Consider the following 18,649-nt stretch of genomic DNA (forward strand, 5'->3'; position numbering starts at 1 on the left):
GAAAGAAAGAAAGAAAGAAAGAAAAAGAAAGAAAGGAAAAGAAAGAAAGAAATGCAGATCATTAAGTTCCACCTGGAACTTACTGACCACTTGGGGTGTGGGCCCTGCAACCTATATTTTTCACAACCCCTCCAGGGGATGGGATGCTTCACAGAAGTTTGCATACTTTTGATCTGGACAATCCTTATCCCTAAACCACAGACACACCTAGTTTGGCTGAATACTTTTAGAAACAAATGTTTTGGTTCTTCCAGGGTTAAGCAGTTTACTTCCCCATGTAAATTCAGTAGTAAGTTTCCTCTTGGAATGTTAATATGCTGTGACTTATTTGGGGTAATTTCGTTTTCATTTTCTAAGCCTCCAAATTTCAGGCTCTTCCTATTTCCAGCTGATACATTTATGCTATCAGAACGTTGCTGCCTATCTGTGCGTGCTTGGGCACTTGCCTGTTTGAATATGTATATGCTATCTTTTGCAAGTATTTGCATAGCATCCTTTAACATCCAGGAAGTGTTTCCATATAACTTTGCTCCATCAAAATCAGATGCAGATCAGTTCAGCTCACATCACCATGATACGGTGTAGCATAACCATCCTCTGGACCTGATCTCTAGGTCTTAAAATTCTGCATATTAAACTTCTTCCCTCCTCTGAGATGAGGGTTTGAAATAATGCTTTGGGTTCCATGGATCTAGACAACAAATTCTTCTGTTGCTAATTCGATGAATGGTATAGAAAGCATAATAATTGGGTCTCAGGAGAAGGTGGATTTTTCCCCAGAGAACCCTCAGTTATGGGAGTTGTTGTTTTAGTTGAAGATGTATTTTGGAAATGTCTTCTTTCTTCTCTTTAATATCGTGATCATCATCATGAAAGAGAAAACCAAAAACCTCCATTTACAAACTATCTGGCCACCAGAACAGAATTACATAGTTGGCTGTCCGAAGTGAATTGGATTGTCACCATTCTTTACTTTCCTGTGAATTACCCTTAGCTCAATTAAAAATAAATCCCTGAGTCATTTGACCTGCTTCAGTAACAAAGGAAACCACACAAAAATGACCTTCCAAAGGACACCCATCAGTGAGCCCAAGAAATGATAACATCTCACCTCATTCACTCAAACTTTTCAGCCACGGGACTTAAGCTCTCAATGTTACTTCTATAAACTTCATCAGACCCTGTCCTTGAGGGGCCCTTTCTGCTGTTATTTAACATTTTAAATGTGGTCTGCCTGCTCAAGCCTGTGTTCCCTCCATTTCTTTCCCAACTAAAGGACAGCAGTTAATTGAGAATGGAAAAACCAATCCCAAAACAATTATGAAACCATAATGAAGTTTTCATCAATACATGCAATTAAAGAAAAGGTGTGTGAGGAATTGCAAAAGAGTTCAGGGCCGATGTGATACATTCATAGTTAGGTCTCTGCAGGTATGCTCAAGGAATACTGGAACAGTAAAATCACAACTCGTGGAGGGTTCTCCTAGCCTTTGCTGTTCTAATTTACAAATTAGAACAAGTGGCAAATATAGGTTTTAACAGTCCTTTTTCCATAGCTGGAAATGGTACTTTTCCAAATGTCCAGATGATTCTGGACCCATTCAGCAAGCATTGAACACGGTGTGTGCCAAATGGCTCACCTTCCAGAACATGAGGGAAGGCTGTTCGAGTTGCTGGACCATGACAGGAACAAGGGGAAAATGTCCCCACTCTACTGAGCTCATCCTCTAACCGTGACTGGTACTCTGAAGTCAGGCTTAGCTGATAAGAAGGTTTTTATCTGCTGCTAAGCCAGAGAAGTTCCAGATTCACAACTCGGCCCCAGGAAATTTCTCCACATTGGGCTTTCTTGTTCTTCTGTTCTTGCTCTATCTTGTAATCTCTCCAGGTGGAATGCCTTCTCTATGTTCTGAGGGTCAGAATCCACCCACTGGAAGCCTTTTCTCACCGTCCCAGTTCCAAGGGAGCTTTTTTCCCCTCTGAGCTTCCATCACATTTACTGGATGTCCTCTTGTTTGGAACCGATCCACAGTCTTCTGTGTTTTGCCGGTCACGTATTTTCAGCTGTATGTATTTTGAATCCTAGTGAAGATGGAATTTCCTACAGGACAGGGGCCATTCCTCACACTTCCTGCATTCTGTCACTGCTGCTTAGCGGATTCACCATAAAAATACTGAATTATAGCTCATTTTAGCTAAAAGGGACTATAGACAACATCCTTTTTATTTTATTTTTTTTCAAAGATTTTATTTATTTATTTGACAGAGAGACACAGAGAGAGCAGGAACATGAGCAGGGGGAGTGGGAGAGGGAGAAGCAGGCTTCCCGCGGAGCAGGGAGCCCCATGCGGGGCTCGATCCCAGGACCCTGGGATCATGACCTGAGCCGAAGGCAGACGCTTAACAACTGAGCCACCCAGGCGCCCGACAACATCCTTTTTAAAGATGAAGCAAATAGGGACCTAAGACCACATACTCGGTTAAAGTTAGAAAAGGGACTAAGATCCAGTGTCCTGATTTTTGCACCATGTGAGCACTATTGCCCTGTTAGTAATGTTGTGAGAGTTAATAGTCAGCCCTTGTTCGTTTGTGGTTTTTTTTAAGATTTTTTATTTATTCATTTGACAGAGAGAGAAAGAGAGAGCAAGTAAAGAGCATGAGCAGAGGGGAGGGCCAGAGGGAGAGGGAGAAGCAGATTCTCGGCTGAGCAGGGAGCCAGACAGGGCGCTGGATCCCAGGACCCTGGGATCATGACCTGCAACCACCTGAGTCACCCAGGCGCCCCTGGACAACCTTTCTTGACACATAAGTGAAAACATTATCTTGCATAGTTTCCCACAGAAACTTGATCGAAAGTTGTGGGTTTTTTAATGTCATTTAATCTACCTGGTCAATCAATCTGGTCAGACTCTTAATCATAGGAAACAAACTGAGGGTTGCCGGAGGGGAAAGTGGCAGAGGGATAGGGTATCTAGGTGATGGACATTAAGGAGGGCACGTGATGTAATGAGCACTGGGTGTTATGTAAGACTGATCACAGGCCTGTACTTCTGAAACCAATAATACATTAGATGTTAATTAATTGGAAAAAATTAATTAATTAATCAGAAAAAAAACCAAGAAAGAAAATAAAATCAATCCGGTCAGAGTTTTTGTTTGTCAAAATAAAAGATACCAGTTCCTTTGTTCCCAATTCCAGTTAAGAGTGCATTTACCTATGGCTACCTGGAACCATGGGGGATGTGGACTCCCTTCATTCATTCATTCATTCATTCATTGAACACATACAAACAGGTAAATAAATAGTATAAATATGGTAACATACATATTTCTACATTACAAGGTTGAACGAATGGAAAAGTAAGTCTAGACTTCCCACTGATTCCCAGCCCATGAATTCCTTAGTGACCCTGGGACTTTAAATCCTTCTTCTATCTGTATTTTTTTAAGAAAAAACCCCAAAGCTGCAGCAGCTGATGTTCTGTGAGTATTTACACGACTAAATCCCCATTAAAGCCTCAGGGTTGTTTCTAGGAAACATCGTTAATGAATACATAAATAATGGACTTATTTATTATTTGTTATTATTATCAGTGGGTGCAGTATACATGTATGGGCTGATGAATACTTCCTCACCGCGATTTATTTTGCTCTTGGTCCTCCCTTATCTGGCACGGGTGGCCTGGGAGCACTCCTCCATCTAAAAGTGTCCTTGGTGGTGCTCCTTTGCAGCAAGATGGAAGCCCAGTTTCTCACGCAAGGTCCCTTACGACAGTCTGGTGAGCCATGATATGTGTGGTGCCGCCCCCTTCAACGCTGTCCTCTTTGACACGGAAAGCGTAAGGCTGCTGAGGTGTCAGAGGATCTTCTTCCGTTCCCTTGATGATTTCTCTATTTCATAGAGATTCTGAGTCTTCTATCATTTCCAAGAAAGGATACTCTCTTCATTTGGGGGCTGTGTTCTAAGATAGCTCCAGAGCTGGAAGAATTATCTACAGCTGTACAAAAAATAAAAAGTGGATGGAATAAAGAGCAAGTGCTGATGGTGGCCCCAGGGGAGGGTAAGCATGGCTCCCCTGATTAATTGGCTAGCTGGGGAATAACTGCTTCCAAAGTGAGTGACAAGGCTCAGTTGCTAGGCCTACAGGTGCCCACCTGGTCCTTGCCTGCAGTCAAAGGCGGAGAGGGAGGGAAGGCTGAGCTGGTCAGTCTCGGTAGCAAAAAAACACATGGTGTCTGTTCTGGGTAAACCGCTCTTATGGCCTATTAGGAAGGAAAGGTAACAATTTCAGCCTTTCTGTGTTTTGACATGCGGTTTCTTAAAAAGTTCTCCTGTGGGTTTTATTTTTTTGTGTTTTGTTTTATTTTTTTCTTAAATACCAGAACCTGGGGGTGGGGAAAGTTGGACCAAGGGCAGCCAAAAGGGCAGAGAGGGAAAACAGCTATATTTTAAACACACAAACAATGCCATTGGAAGTAATAGATTGAATACAGAAACATTAGGATAGCCCCTAATTCGGCTGGTGTGTATTTCTTAATATAATGGCATTATTAGTCTGTTCCCAAGCCTGTGTAGATCCGAGCTCCTGTGTTAATGGCCAGTTGGAAACAATAATGTAAACAGTCTCTGTTGGCCTAATTAAGTCATGCATCTGCACCCTGAACACTTTGTCAGGCCGCAAATATATTAATATTCATTCTAAGCCAAAAGGCTTTTCCAAACTAGATACTGAAATGACTGTCTGTTGTTTTGAAATAAAATACACAATAACCTAATACTTAAAGGTATAATTTGGAAAAAGAGAAGCTTGGGATTGACTTTTCCATTATCATGCACTTTGCCGTCATTTTCTTTGCTTTATTCCGTGGAAGACACTAAGAATTAGATTTATCTGTTTTACCCACATAATGGCTACATTTTCTTTTTTCTACTTTGCCTAAAAATCTGAAGGTGGGTTCTACATGGAGTTTATTTGTGACAGGTCTTAAAGAATGAGAAGGATTTAGTAAAGGGGAGAGGAAAATAAGGTACGAGTTGGAAGAACGAAAAATAAGAACAATGGAAACTAGCAGAAAGAAAAGATACAGAGGGGCGCCTGGCTGGCTCGGTCAGTGGAGTGTGCGGCTCTTGATGTCGGGGGTTCTTGAGTTCGAGCCCTGTGTTGGGCATAGAGTTTACTTAAAAACAAACCAACAATACAATGTGCTCAGGAAGTCTATCACTTGGAGCATGGTGCCTCAAATGGCGGGGGCTCACATTGTTTTTCCATCCAGGCGCCCCAAAGAGCTTGATATTCTTTAGCCAAAACACTACCCTTTACAAGTGGGGGAAAACAGCCATGCTTTTCCTAGGTGGTCAATAAGCCTGACTGGGCAGGTATGAAGTACTTCTCTGAGTATTAGATGATGTTCTCCGGGTGTTTAAGAGCTGAGTGCCCCCCAGGTCCCCTAATCTGAACATCATTTGTGGCCAGGATTCAAGTTCTTTCCAGGGAAACTTTAAAGGCTTAAGTAAATCAGGGGATGTAGCTTGGGACTTGCTCGTGTGACAAGCACTGCCGTGAATGCTGGATGCCGTAAGGGTGGGCAAGGGGCTGGCACCCGATCTCAAAGTCACGGCCCCAGGGAGCCTGCGTTTTCAGGTCCCCTAGGACTGGGAGTCCCGTAATCTCTTGTTTTCCTAAAGGGTAGGGCAGGACCCGAAAGCACTACAAAGGAGCCGGGATGGATGCTGTTGTTTTTTTTCTTTTAGATATTGTCACTTTTGTCATTAGAGCATGTTTTTCATGAAAGCATTTGCGCACGGAGGCCACATTACATCCCGTGGATTGGACTGGAAGGGCCGAGGGGCCAGGTGTTGCCATGAGCAGCCGGGGTGGGGGTGGGGTGGGGGGGGAGCGCCGCCGCCTGCGGGTGACTAGCAGGAAACAGCACGCCTGCCAGAACACATTATTTCAACTTTGGCTTTCACGGCGCTAATCCCCTGAATGGCAGAAACCAGGGGGTGCGAAGGGGAAACACACGGGAACTCAAAGAAAAGACATCTGAGAAGCTCATCCTGCAGCGGAAAGGAGTTGCCGGAGAGATCGGGGGCCACAGCGAGCAGATGCGGGCAGGGAGGCAGAGGGAGGGAAAAGGCCGGGCTTCGGGAACCTGCCGCTGGGCTTTAGACAAAGGCCCTCTGAGAAGCAGAGGAGGAGGCGGGACCAGTTACTAATATCAGCACGGGGACGACCGGAGCCAGCAGCCGGACTGCAGGCATGAAACGGAATCAATTCCCAGCGTCTCCTTCAGGCTAGGAATTACTGGAGTATGTACCAAACTAAGAACTCAGAGGAAAAAGTAAGTTTGGGGAAGGACTTCCAGATTTTGCCCGGCTTTGAAATCTTGCTCCTCTGTGAGGCATGCCTTCGATGCGTTACCTCTTTATAGTTTCTGTTTCTTGCGTAATCATTTTTATTGTGTTCTACGTGCTCAGTTTTGGGGGCGAGCAAAGCTTCCAGAGGCTGAATAACTCAGACACTTTGATGCTGACTCAAGTTTGCGCATCCTTTGTCAGAGGCAAAACACCTTTCCTGTGGAGAAACAAACTGATAATGTATGAGAAGTCTTCTTGCAAGGATTACCTGACCCAAAGCCACTACATCACGGCCCCTTTATCTAAAGAAGAAGCTGAATTTCCTTTGGCATATATTATGGCCATCCATCACAATTTTGATACCTTTGCAAGGCTCTTTAGAGCTATTTACATGCCTCAGAATGTCTACTGTGTTCATGTGGATGAAAAGGCGACCGTTGAATTTAAAGATTCAGTGGAGCAATTACTGAGCTGCTTCCCAAATGCTTTCCTGGCTTCCAAGATGGAGCCAGTTGTCTATGGGGGGATCTCCAGGCTCCAGGCTGACCTGAACTGCATCAAAGACCTCTCGGTGTCCAAGGTACCCTGGAAGTACGCTATCAACACGTGCGGGCAAGACTTCCCCCTGAAAACCAACAAGGAGATAGTTCGGTATCTGAAAGGCTTTAAAGGGAAAAACATTACCCCCGGGGTGCTGCCCCCAGCTCACGCTATTGGACGGACTAAATTCGTCCACCGGGAGCACCTGGGCAAAGAGCTTTCCTATGTGATCAGAACCACAAAGCTGAAACCACCTCCTCCCCATAACCTCACCATTTACTTTGGCTCTGCCTATGTTGCTCTATCCAGAGAGTTCACCGACTTTGTCCTCCACGACCCACGGGCTGTTGACTTGTTCCACTGGTCCAAAGACACTTTCAGCCCTGATGAACATTTCTGGGTGACGCTCAATAGGATCCCAGGTATGTGTGGTTGCGTGTTTCACGTGACGTCAACGTGCTGTACTTCGAAAGGCTTCTCAAGAGCCTGCTCCTTTTTAGTGGACATAGAAGATGAAAAGTGAAATCCATAGTTCTCCCTCTAATCCTTTCCAGATGCAGAATCGTGGTCTAGCATGGCCAAGTAATACTTTTGAGTGGTATTGCTTTACAACTGATCAATTTCTTTTGCATTCATCTTATGAAAACTTTACCACAATAGGCATTACTTTCTTGGTCCCCGGTGGTGTTCTTGCTTTCCCCCAAATTTGTCAGACTCGCTCTTACCTCAGGGTCTTTGCCTCAGCCATTCTCCTTCCTACCCCCAGACCTGCACAGGCACCTCGTCAGCCGGATGTTACAGGTCACAGAGGCTGAGCTGACCACCCCACCCTATTTTTCTTTCAAAGGAATTTGGAATAATAACTTTTTTTATTTGGAATAATCATATTTACTTATTTGCACGGGTTTGTTCTTGGCCTTCTCTGTATTATTAGCGCCATGATGTTGGGGTCATTTTCTATCTTGTTAACTGCTGCATCCTCAATGCTTAGAACACATAGTAAATGGTAGATAAATTCGATAAATGATTGAGTAATGAAATGAATGACTAAATGACCAAGCATAAGGCTTTACACCATAGTTGCCTCCCTAAGACCTAGTGAGTTGAGAAATATTTGGATTCATGCATATACTATATCACATGTATAGAGTTGGTTGTTTTTTTGTTGTTGTTTTTTTTAACATTTTACTTCAGATCAATAAGGAGATTCTAGGAGCAGCTCCTTCTTCTCTCAACAAAACATTTCTACCTTTACCAATGGACCAGATCAGTTATTTTTAAAACTACATAAACCGTGATAGGATTTCTTCTGAAGGAAACCGCATGCTTTGGACTCAATGAAAAATACAAAATGGATCTCTGATGAACTCAACAGCATTATTATAGCAAGAGAAAAGCAATCATTGTTCTGGTTTTGGGGGGCTGCCAACTTGGAAATACTGGTCGGTGCTCTCAGGCTGCAGGGCAGAGCCTGCTGGGCAATAAACATGCCAACATTCTCTGGAAAATACCGTGTTTGGTCTGTGAATTCCAGGGTGACTGGCCTGTTGAATAGGGTTTGCTCTTGTACTGTGAGCTTGGGCTCTCCTGACCTCCCCTCTCTGTCTGGCCCCCATCTTTTCTCCTCTTGTCTGCTGTTCCATCATTGGCATATAATTTGGGAGCATTAGGTACGTCGAGCTGATTTTCATATTTAAGTATGTAGTCCCTTTCTATTCTCACTATTCCCTTTTGATTGATAAAAAGTCAGTACTATGTATGTGGTTCCTTACATATGGTTTGAGGTGAGGGCATTTTGTTAACTTAACAAAAGCCTGAATCATCACTTTTTAAAAGAAGAAAAATGTGGATTGGGGCTGGTGTTAAATGTCTGTGGTTATTGTGACAGGTGGATGATCAATCTTCTCAATGTCAAATCAACAGAAGAAAACCAAGGGAAAAAAGAATCTTTCACCTCCCTCCTTTTTCTTTTTCTTCCCCTTAGTCTCTTTCTCCTTTCCAGCCATGTCAAATAGACAAGGTGGGAGACCAAGATGGTTATGTAGATAAGCCCAGGAGAGGAAACCATTTTTGCTATAGGTTTGTGGTGTGGTACGCTTGCTGGCTTCTGCCCTCTCGGAGTGACCCTGTCACTCCATGTAAATCACATAACCTCTTGGAACCTTAAATCTCCCCAACTACCAAATGAGGGCCCAGGTAAGAAGACCCCCCTTTGTCTCTACCTATGCCTTTCCTTGCAGAAGACACATTGCCCAGCACCGTATAAACACCTGGCACGCGACTATCAGGAATTTGTAGGAAGGTAGAAATAAATGTTGGTGAGTCAGGATTCTCAGTTGCCCATTAGCCTTGGCGAATGTATTCCATTTCCTTCGGAGGTGAGAGCTCCACCATGAGCATCCCCCAGGGAGGAAGGCAAGCACAGCCCAGAATCAGTGATCCCTCAGGTCTGATTCTGCAAGGGATGCTTTTCAGGATAGCGTGACATCTCCTGTGGCTTTGACTCCTTTCTTAGATGCTGAATGGCATCCTGGTTCAGGGAGAAAGCAGAAGGATATCCTGCTTATAGGTGGGGCTTCCTGAATTGCAAGTTATTTTTTTAAAAAAACAAATCATCAAACGCTCTAGCCCATGTTGGGTGTCTCCATCTTCAAAGGCAATGTAAAATCCAATCACACACTCAGGGAGCTACCGGGTTTTAAGCTCGACTATTCCTTGTGACTTAAGATTTAGTGTGTGAATGGGGTTCTTTGCTACCAGACAACTTCGAATGATATCAGCTCTTCTGTTTTCAATGTCATGTGAAAAGAGGAAAAGTCCTTCAGCAAGTAGGGTGTTGACATCTTTTTTGCAAAATGTGCAAGTAGAGATAGTGTTGTTCCTTTCCTCCCTCAAACGTTCCTTCCTCTCTTTCTCCTACCATCCTCAATTAAAGTGGTTGTGTTAGAAAGACCATGCCGGGGTGCCTCAGTTTCCCCAAATCACCCACCAAAGTAACAAGACCACGAAAATGGCTAGTTCCCTCTAATGAGATGACATCAGAAAACCAAGTGAAAATAGTTTAAAGTTGGTGAGACTCAGTGGAAAGTATATTCACAGAGGTAGCCCTGAATCACATAGCTTCACTGGCTTTTTTTTTCCTCCCATGTTATCTTTCTATTGAGAAAATGATTTCTCTCTTGGTTTTCAACACTTCAACTTTTTCCATTCTGCACTGGAATTAGAAATGGTATCGAAACAAGCCAGAAAGAGTCCCTTGGGGAAGAGGCCCCAGTCTCTCATCCTTCTTCAGGGGAGGCCAGACAGAGGGGGCTATCATTCCACTCTGTGCGGCTCCGATAGAGATAGACTATCTAGACCTCTCCCTTCTGGCCATATTCCCAGAGGAAACCCTCCAGGAGTGCAGATTTCAACACTTCTCTGACCGACACTACAGAGCACCAGGTTCTGCTAGCCATAGTCCAAAGACGATGTTCTCAAGCTTTTTTGGTTATTCCTATAGCACTGTCTTTGGCCTCCCTGCCCCATGGTGGAGAGCCAGAGGCCATTTAGATTTTTGCTTTAAATCTTGTGAAATTGATCAGTATCTGCAGAAACAGCTGCTGGGCTTGTTTTTTGCAGGTCATTCCCTTGACCAAATTGTCCATCTTCAATGGAAAAGCAAAGCTGTTATTTTTTTTTCCCAGCTATTTTGTTTAACCCCCTCGCTATGTAAGTTTGTTCTTTTGAATTTTTGCCCATGAATTACTCTGACCTTTCTCATGCCATGAGGTTTTTCTTCCATAAGAATGTTTTCGTTTGCCTCTCTCCCTTTTTCCATTTTGTATACATTTTTTTTTCAGAGCCCCTTCTTCAAATAAATTATCTCAACCTCAGAAGTGACTGCATGATCACATTTCTGCATTTTTCAAATCTAAAAATAGCATGTTTCCTACTTCCACTTATTTTGCTTCTTTAACTTCGAGTTTTATTTATATGTGCACATTCTTTGGGAGTGTGCTCTGACTCCTTAAGTGGCAAATGGCAGAAACACAACTCAAAGTTGCTAAAATAGACACCAGAACCCACTGGGTCACAGAATTGAAATGCTCAAAGGGCTCCAAATAAAGCTGGATCGAGAGTGGAAACAATATATTCAGGACTCTTTCTTGCCAGGTGGTCTTTCTAGGAGGTGAAAAACTGTTCCTGTTTGCCCAGAGCTAAAGGGAGGTCCTAGGTACGGGACTCTCAGTGCTACCATCAGAAAAGTCCTGGCAAACTGGGACGAGCTGGTGACCCTAGCTCTCTCTCTGTGTTGGCCCCATTCAGGCAGGTTCTCCCCACATGGTGTCAGAGATGGCCAGAAGTAGCTCTGGGTACGTGGTTCTGACCCCTGGCACTCCTGGGGGACAAGAAAATCTTTTTCCTGAGAGTTCCAGCAACAGTGTAGGGGAGTCCTCAGATTGGTCCTGCTTGGTCCAAATCCCTATCCCTAACCAAACTGGGGCAGGGGGATGAAGAATGTTGACCAGCCTTTCTTAGGTCACTTTCCCAAGGGGGCAGGCTATGGTAGAAGGTGGCTCCTTAGACCACAGCAAAATGGTCCCTTGTCCTGAGGGCAGGGTGTTAATGATTATCTCCACCTGGTATTAGAAGGGCAAGATTTAGTTGAGATATAAAACTTTAAGGCCTTGAGCAATTGTAATTTGGAGAATACTAATTAAGTTACTTTTGTGGAAGTGGCATGATCTCAAGAAGCATATCCCTTCTGCCTCATAAAAGCATATTTTTTTAAGACTTTATTTTTAAGTGAGCTCTACACCCGACGTGGGGCTCAAACCCACAACCCCGAGATCAAGAGTCACATGCTCAGGGTACCTGGGTGGCTCAGTCATTTAAGTGGCTGCCTTCAGCTCAGGTCATGATCCCAGGGTCCTGGGATTGAGTCCTGCATCAGGACTGCTCAGCAGGGGGTCTGCTTCTCCTTCTGTCCCTCCCCAGCCCGCTTGTGCTCTCCCTCTCTCTTTCTCTCTCTCTCAAAAATAAATAAATAAAATATTTAAAAAATAATAAAAATAGGGGCGCTTGGGTGGCTCAGCCATTAAGCATCTGCCTTTGGCTCAGGTCATGATCCAAGGGTCCTAGGATCGAGCCCCGCATCGGGCTGCCCGCTTGGCCAGAAGCCTGCTTCTCCCTCTCCCACTCCCCCTGCTTGTGTTCCCTCTCTCACTGTGTCTCTCTCTGTCAAATAAATAAATAAAATCTTTAAAAAATAATAATAAAAATAAAAGAGTCACATGCTCTACCAACTGAGCCAGCTAGGCACTCCCATAAAAACATTTTTAATAACGTTCCTTTGTTATGTTTGGAGAGTACTTATTTTGCAAAAGTACTTACACATGATCTTTAATCCTTATAAGACCCCTGTAAAAGGACTACCGTTCCCATTTTGCAGATGAGAAACTTGAAGACTAAAACATGGGACTTGTCCAAAGATAAATACCTCATATACCTAGCAAGAAGTAAGAATAAAAAGAAACATCTAGAAGGAGAGGGGAGACTTGTGTTATACATTTAGATTAAAATGTACCTAGTTTGATGAATTCTTCATTTAATTATTGCAAAAAGTGCAAGTGTTCCAAAGACAAAACTTGGCTCATTGTAGGTCTTGTTAAGTTTGTGGAATGGTTAGGGGCGCCTGGATGGCTCAGTCGTTACGTGTCTGCCTTCAGCTCGGGTCATGATCGGGCTCCCTGCTCCGCGGGAAGCCTGCTTCTCCCTCTCCCACTCCCCCTGCTGTGTTCCCTCTCTCGCTGTGTCTCTCTCTGTCAAATAAATAAATAAATAATCTTAAAAAAAAAAAAAGTTTGTGGAATGGTTAGATGGCTGGACCCACACCCAAGAGTGTTCTCTCTTGTTCCTTGTGTCATCTGGATAGTTAGCCCGTTTTCCTGGAACTTGGGCTTTTTCCTGTGAGTGGGAGGTAACAGGAAAAATGAGGGGACTATTTACTGTACATCTAACAATGGGTCTGCCTTATCTTAGTTTAATCTTCACAAGAATCTTGTCCGGTCAGTACTTAAACCCACATTTTATCAACGAGAAGGTGGAATCGGAACAGTTGAATAATGTGCCTTTCCTCCAAAAGTAAAAGGCACAGCGAAGGAGAGAATGGGTACAATGAGAACCTCAAATCCTGCACGCTCAGACCTCAGCCTACACCCTCACCTTTGCGTGCCCTTGAATCCCACAGGGTCCTCTCTGAGCTCCGCCCCACAGGCTAGATTCCCACTCTCTCGCTCTCTCACCGCCCCATCCCTGTGGATCTGGCTTTCCCTGGAGCTTGGGTTCCAAGACTTGGAGAGACCCAGGTGGGAATCGTAGTTCCTCCGTCCCCAGCCACATGGCCCGACACTTACGAAAAAGCACCAGCTTCGAGTCGTAGAGCAAAGGTATTGAAAGCATGGAGCCTGTAGCCAGACGGCCTGGATCTGGAGCCCTGCTTTGGCATTTACAAGTTGTGTGACTTTGGACAGGTTGCCTACCTTTGCGGGCCTCTGTTTCCCCATCTATAAAATAGGGAAAATAACATTTATCTCAAGTATATGAGGCTTAAATGAACTGGACTGGTGCCCAGCACCTATTTAAGTGTTAATTTTTATTATTGTTCTTGTTTCTACTATGTCTTCATCTATAAAATGCATATTCACTTAATAAATATTTATTGAGCACCTAGGTACCATGCTAGGTATGGGGATATAGTAGCGAGTGAGACAAAGAAGGCCCCTAGCCTCATGGAGCGTTTGTTCTAGACGGGGAACATAGATAAGAATAAGCAGACAGATAAGGTAATTAGAGGTTATGGTAAGCGCTATGAAGGAAAGACAGGCTGGTCCAGAAAGGGACCTGCTTCAAAATGGGGTGGGTTGGGGAAGCCTTCTTGGAGAAAGGAGCACAGGAGCTGTTCCTCCTAAATGAGAGTGAGCCAGCCATGCCCTTGAGAAAAAGGTGCCAGGTGGAGGGGCGGGGCTTGCAAAGGTCCTAGGGGAGCAGGACGGTGGGGGCTGGAGCTGGGATGAGGTGGGCCAGGCCCTCGCGGGATGGCCACGGGGATGACACGAACTAGCAACTCCAGCTTCCTAGGGTTCCTGGCAGAAAAAGCAAGATGATGAGTACACGTTCTTGGCATAGCGCCGGATACAGACTAAACAGTCAATAAACGGAATCTGGCTCTTCTCCGCTTCCAGTGCTACCATCTGTGTCCCCTTGTCTCTCTCCTATGACCGTCTCGTTTCTTTCTAACTGCAGCTGACCCGTGAACGACGTGGGTTCGAACCGTGTGGGTCCACTGACGCGTGGACTTTTTAACAATCCAGTGCTGTAAACGTAGTTTCTCTTCCTTATGATTTTCTTAATGACATTTTCTTTTGTCCAGGTGACTTTACTGTTGGGATAGAGCATATGATACGTATCCGATGCAAAATAAGTGTTGACTGGTTGTCATCGGTAAGGCTTCCAGTCAGAGGTAGGCTATAAGTAGTTAAGTTTTGGAAGAGTCCAAAGTTGTATGTGGATTTTCTCCTGAACAGGGGTGGGCACCCCTAACCCTTGCATTGTTCAACGGTCAACTGTGTTTTCCCCGACTCCATTCTCAGCCTGCTTTAACCCATTCTCCATAGCGTCAGGATGACCTTTATAAAAACTGATCATTCGATCCTCTCTCTCCTTGACGACCTTCAATGCATCCTCATCACCTCGAAAATAACATCCCAGCCCTTCACTGGGCACAGGGCACTCTTAGCCTTTCTAGCACCTTTTCTTGCTACGTACCCCATCCCATACTGTGCTCCAGCTCTACTGGACGACTTGTGAGTCCCAAATGTGCCACTCCCACCCGCCCTGCCTTGACTCATGCCAGTCCCCCTGACAGGATGCTCTGGACTTTTCCTCCCTCTCCCTCATTTGACTGACATATGCTTTTCTTTTCAGATTCAGCTTATAGTCACTCTCTAAAAAGACTTTCGTAATTCTCGCTCCTGTGGACTCACTTCTCCTGTATCATACTGTACTATTAGTAGTCTTGGAATGCTGTGTTTGTGTTCTCAGTGGCCATCTAGACTGAGCTTCAAAGGTAGAACCTGTACCTGCTAATTTTTCTTTTCTTTATACCTAACACAATCCCTGGTACATGAGCAATGCTCAATACAATGGAGTCTCAACTTATATTCATTTAACCTGTGTAAACTCAACTGTATTCACACATACCCACAAACACACACACACGCGAGTGCGTGCATGCACATACAATGTGTAAATTTAGATGGTTTTGGCCATCCCACCCTGCCCTCCATTCCGCCCAGTTTGTCTGGAGAGTGAGCATGAGGTGGATTCTGCTTATTCCCATGATGGGCCTTGGTTCCCATGGCTCCCTAATGTTAAAGATACTGTGTATATCTCATAAGATAGCTCCTCAACTAGAGCCAACTTCTTCATTCAGTGCTTGTTAGAAGAAACCACCATCTGGACCAAGATTAAAGGGAAAATCAGTCATGTTAGAATTATGGAGACTCCCTGTCATCTTAATGTGGCACATTCCCAAGGGATTTCTCCAGAGGAATTTTGACTGTATGTTGTTTCCGCTTTATACACTGACTTGGCAACCTAAACTCCCTGTAGGATGCATATCTTTCTCTCAGTATGTCTTGAATTTATTGAATGGCTAGTAATCAGCAAACTCAGAATACGAATTCAGATTGTTTTAGGGCTAATCCAGTGTTCTCTCTCCTCCCTACAGTGAATATATAGAATCATTCTTCTCTAGAAGTCATTTTTAGGGGCACCTGGGTGGCTCAGTCAGTTAGCGGGTCTGCCTTCAGTTCAGGTCATGATCCCAGGGTCCTGGGATCGAGTTGAGTGTCGGGCTCCTTGCTCGGCAGGGAATCTGCTTCTCCCTCTCCCTCTGTCCCTCCCCCTGCTACCCCCCCCCGCCCGTGCTCTCTCTCACTCTCTCAATAAAATAAATAAATAATAAAAATCATTTTTACTTAGAAAGGCAGATAGGGTAAGAGCCACAAAGAGATAATTATCAAAGACCAAAAGCCAGTAGTCCTTGAACAATACTTTGTTATGGAAATTTTTTTTCTTGAGGACTATCTAGTTTTATTTATTGATTTATTTTTAATTTGTTACGTACTTGAAGAGGTACATTATCTTTTTAAATTTTATTTAAATTCCAGTTAGTTAACATACAGTGTAATATTAGTTTCAGGTGTACAATATGGTGATTCAACACTTCCCTACAGCACCTGGTGCTCATCACAAGTGCCCTCCTTAATCCCCTTCACGTTTCATCCACCCCCATTCCCTCCCGTAACCATCTGTTTGTTCTCTAGAGTTGAGTCTGTTTCTTGGTTTGCCTCTCTGTCTTTTTTTTCCCTTTGCTCGTTTGTTTTGTTTGTTTTGTTTCTTAATTCCACATATGAATGAAATCATGTGGTATTTGTCTTTTTCTGACTTATTTCTCTTAACTCTAACTCCATCCATGCCATTGAAAACGGTAAGATTTTTTTTTTCTTTTTATAGCTGAGTAATATTCCATCGTATATAGATACTACATCTTCTTTATCCGTGCATTAGTCGGTGGACACTTTGGCTATTTCCGTACTTTAGCTATTGTAGATTATGCTGCTCTAAACATCGGGGTGCATGCACCCCTTTGAGCTAGTATTTTTGTATTCTTTGGGTAAATACCTAGCAGTGCAATTGCCGAATCATAGGGTAGTTCTATTTTTAACTTTTTCAGCTATGATTCAATAAAGGCTCTCATGTTGCCAAATGTGTTAAAGGGCATTGCTTTTAAATCCCTCTTTGAGAAACTTGTATTTAAATGGATAATTTTGTTCTTTTCTTACTCTTGGTTACCAACTATTCAGTTGAAACTTGGTTAATAGTTGATTTTAGAGTCACTATTCTCAGAGAAATTCAGAATTAGGGAAATTTGAATTTTCAATAAGCATCCCCCTGGGGTCTTTCCTCAGCTTGCTTTTTCGGCTCTTAATGTTCTCTCTCCCTTGGTGATTCTAATTTACGTCTGCAGCTCATCACGGCTTGGGTACTGATGAATCATCGTGGCCCCCAGGCCCTCCCAGACATTTCTCCCCATCTATTGGCTAGCTCTTCCTGAGGCTCCCACTGGCATGCTCCCCCTTCCACCTCTCTACTCCCCACAAACCCACTTCTAGAGAATCTCTGTGACTGCCACCTCCTTTCTCTCCTGTTAGCCAATGGCTTTCCACCCCATATCTAATCAGCACATTCTGTACATTCTGTCTGGGATGGTTTCTAGCGAGTATCACCCACCCTGTTCCCATCGCTAGCACTATAACCCCAGCCCATCATGCCACTCTAGTAGGTCGTTAGACCCGTCCAAGTGCACTCTCTAGCCCAGGTCTCTCTCTTCAAACCATTCTAACACTCTTGACATATTTTTCTCATGAAGGCATGGCTCTAGGAATAACTTCTCAATCCCAAGTGCTTTAAGGAGTTCCCACAGCTTATTAAATTACTCTGTACAGACATCTCAATGTGGCATGTTGCCTGCCAGCATATTCCTAGTAACTATCACCTCATTGTCAGTTCCCACTGCTGCTTTCCCAGAAAAACCACTGGGCCTTGTGCTCCTGCCTTTGGCACTTTTCTTCTTCAGGTCATTCTCTCTACATAGGCCATTCTCCTCCATCTCTCACATTTAAATAATGGTTTTACTATGTCCACATTCAATGGCTTTCATTTAGGAAGCTTCCCCTGATTTTTTTTTTTCAATTATACACTTTGTAAACCTTTGTCATAACTCTTTCATGTCATTCTATAATCTTCTCTACATTTTGAATGTGAATATCATATTACCCTGACTGCACTATCTAATCTCTTTTTGGGTCTTTTATATTTTTGGCAGCCCAACATAGTGAGCATCCAGTGGGATAGGAATAGTTACTGAATTGATTTAAAAGGACATAATTTTTTATTCAAGTATAATTATCATGCACTGTTACATTAGTTTCAGGTGTATAATATAATGAGTTAACAATTCTATACATTGTTCAGTGCTCATCAAGGTAAGTGTGCTCTTCATCCCCTTGATCTATTAACATTCCCCCCTCACCCCAAACCTTCCCTCTGGCAACCACCAGTTTGTTCTCTGTATTTAAGAGTCTGGGTTTTTGTTTGTCTCTGTTTTCTTTGTACTTTTTTTTTTCTCCTTAAATTCCACTTGTGAGTGAAATCCTATGGCATTTGTCTTTCTCTGGCTGACTTATTTCATTTAGCTTTATACCCTGTAGGTCCATCCCTATTATCATAAATGGCAAGATTTCATTCTTTCTTGTGGCTGAGTAATATCCCATTGTATATATATATATACCACATCTTTATCCATTCATCTATAGATGGACACTTGGATTGCGTCTGCATCTTGGTTATTGTAAATAATGCTGGAATAAACATAAGGGTGCCTATGTCTTTCTTTTCAAATTAGTGGGTTTTTTTCTTCGGGTAAATACCCAGTGTGGAATTACTGGATCATATGGAAGTCTATTTTTAATTTTTTGAGGCCCCTCCATACTGTTTTCCACAGTGGCTGCACCAGCTTGCATTCCCACCAACCGTGCACGAGGGTTCCCTTTCTCCACATCCTCGCCAACACTTGTTATTTCTTATGTTTTTTATTTTAGCCATTCTGATGGGTCTGAGGTGATATCTCATTGTGGTTTTGAT

At 43.6% G+C, this 18,649-nt stretch overlaps 1 protein-coding gene across 5 annotated transcripts in view; it reads left to right on the forward strand.

Annotated features, from left to right (window-relative positions):
• The window catches only part of GCNT2 (glucosaminyl (N-acetyl) transferase 2 (I blood group)), an 89,672-nt gene that overhangs the window by 21,836 nt on the left and 49,187 nt on the right, over positions 1 to 18,649 (forward strand). For 2 of the 5 annotated variants that reach the window (XM_027601717.1, XM_027601716.1), the window contains exon 1: positions 5,971 to 7,320. The exons of 2 other annotated variants lie outside the window; for them this stretch is intronic. In XM_027601717.1, coding sequence (XP_027457518.1) covers positions 6,405 to 7,320 — 916 coding nt within the window. In that variant the 5' untranslated portion in view covers positions 5,971 to 6,404. Of the gene's footprint in view, positions 1 to 5,970; positions 7,321 to 18,649 lie in introns of those variants that run through there. One more of the 5 variants, XM_027601715.2, reaches the window with a different exon arrangement.

Source organism: Zalophus californianus, chromosome 7 (assembly GCF_009762305.2).
Source record: "Zalophus californianus isolate mZalCal1 chromosome 7, mZalCal1.pri.v2, whole genome shotgun sequence".
Lineage (NCBI taxonomy): Eukaryota > Metazoa > Chordata > Mammalia > Carnivora > Otariidae > Zalophus > Zalophus californianus.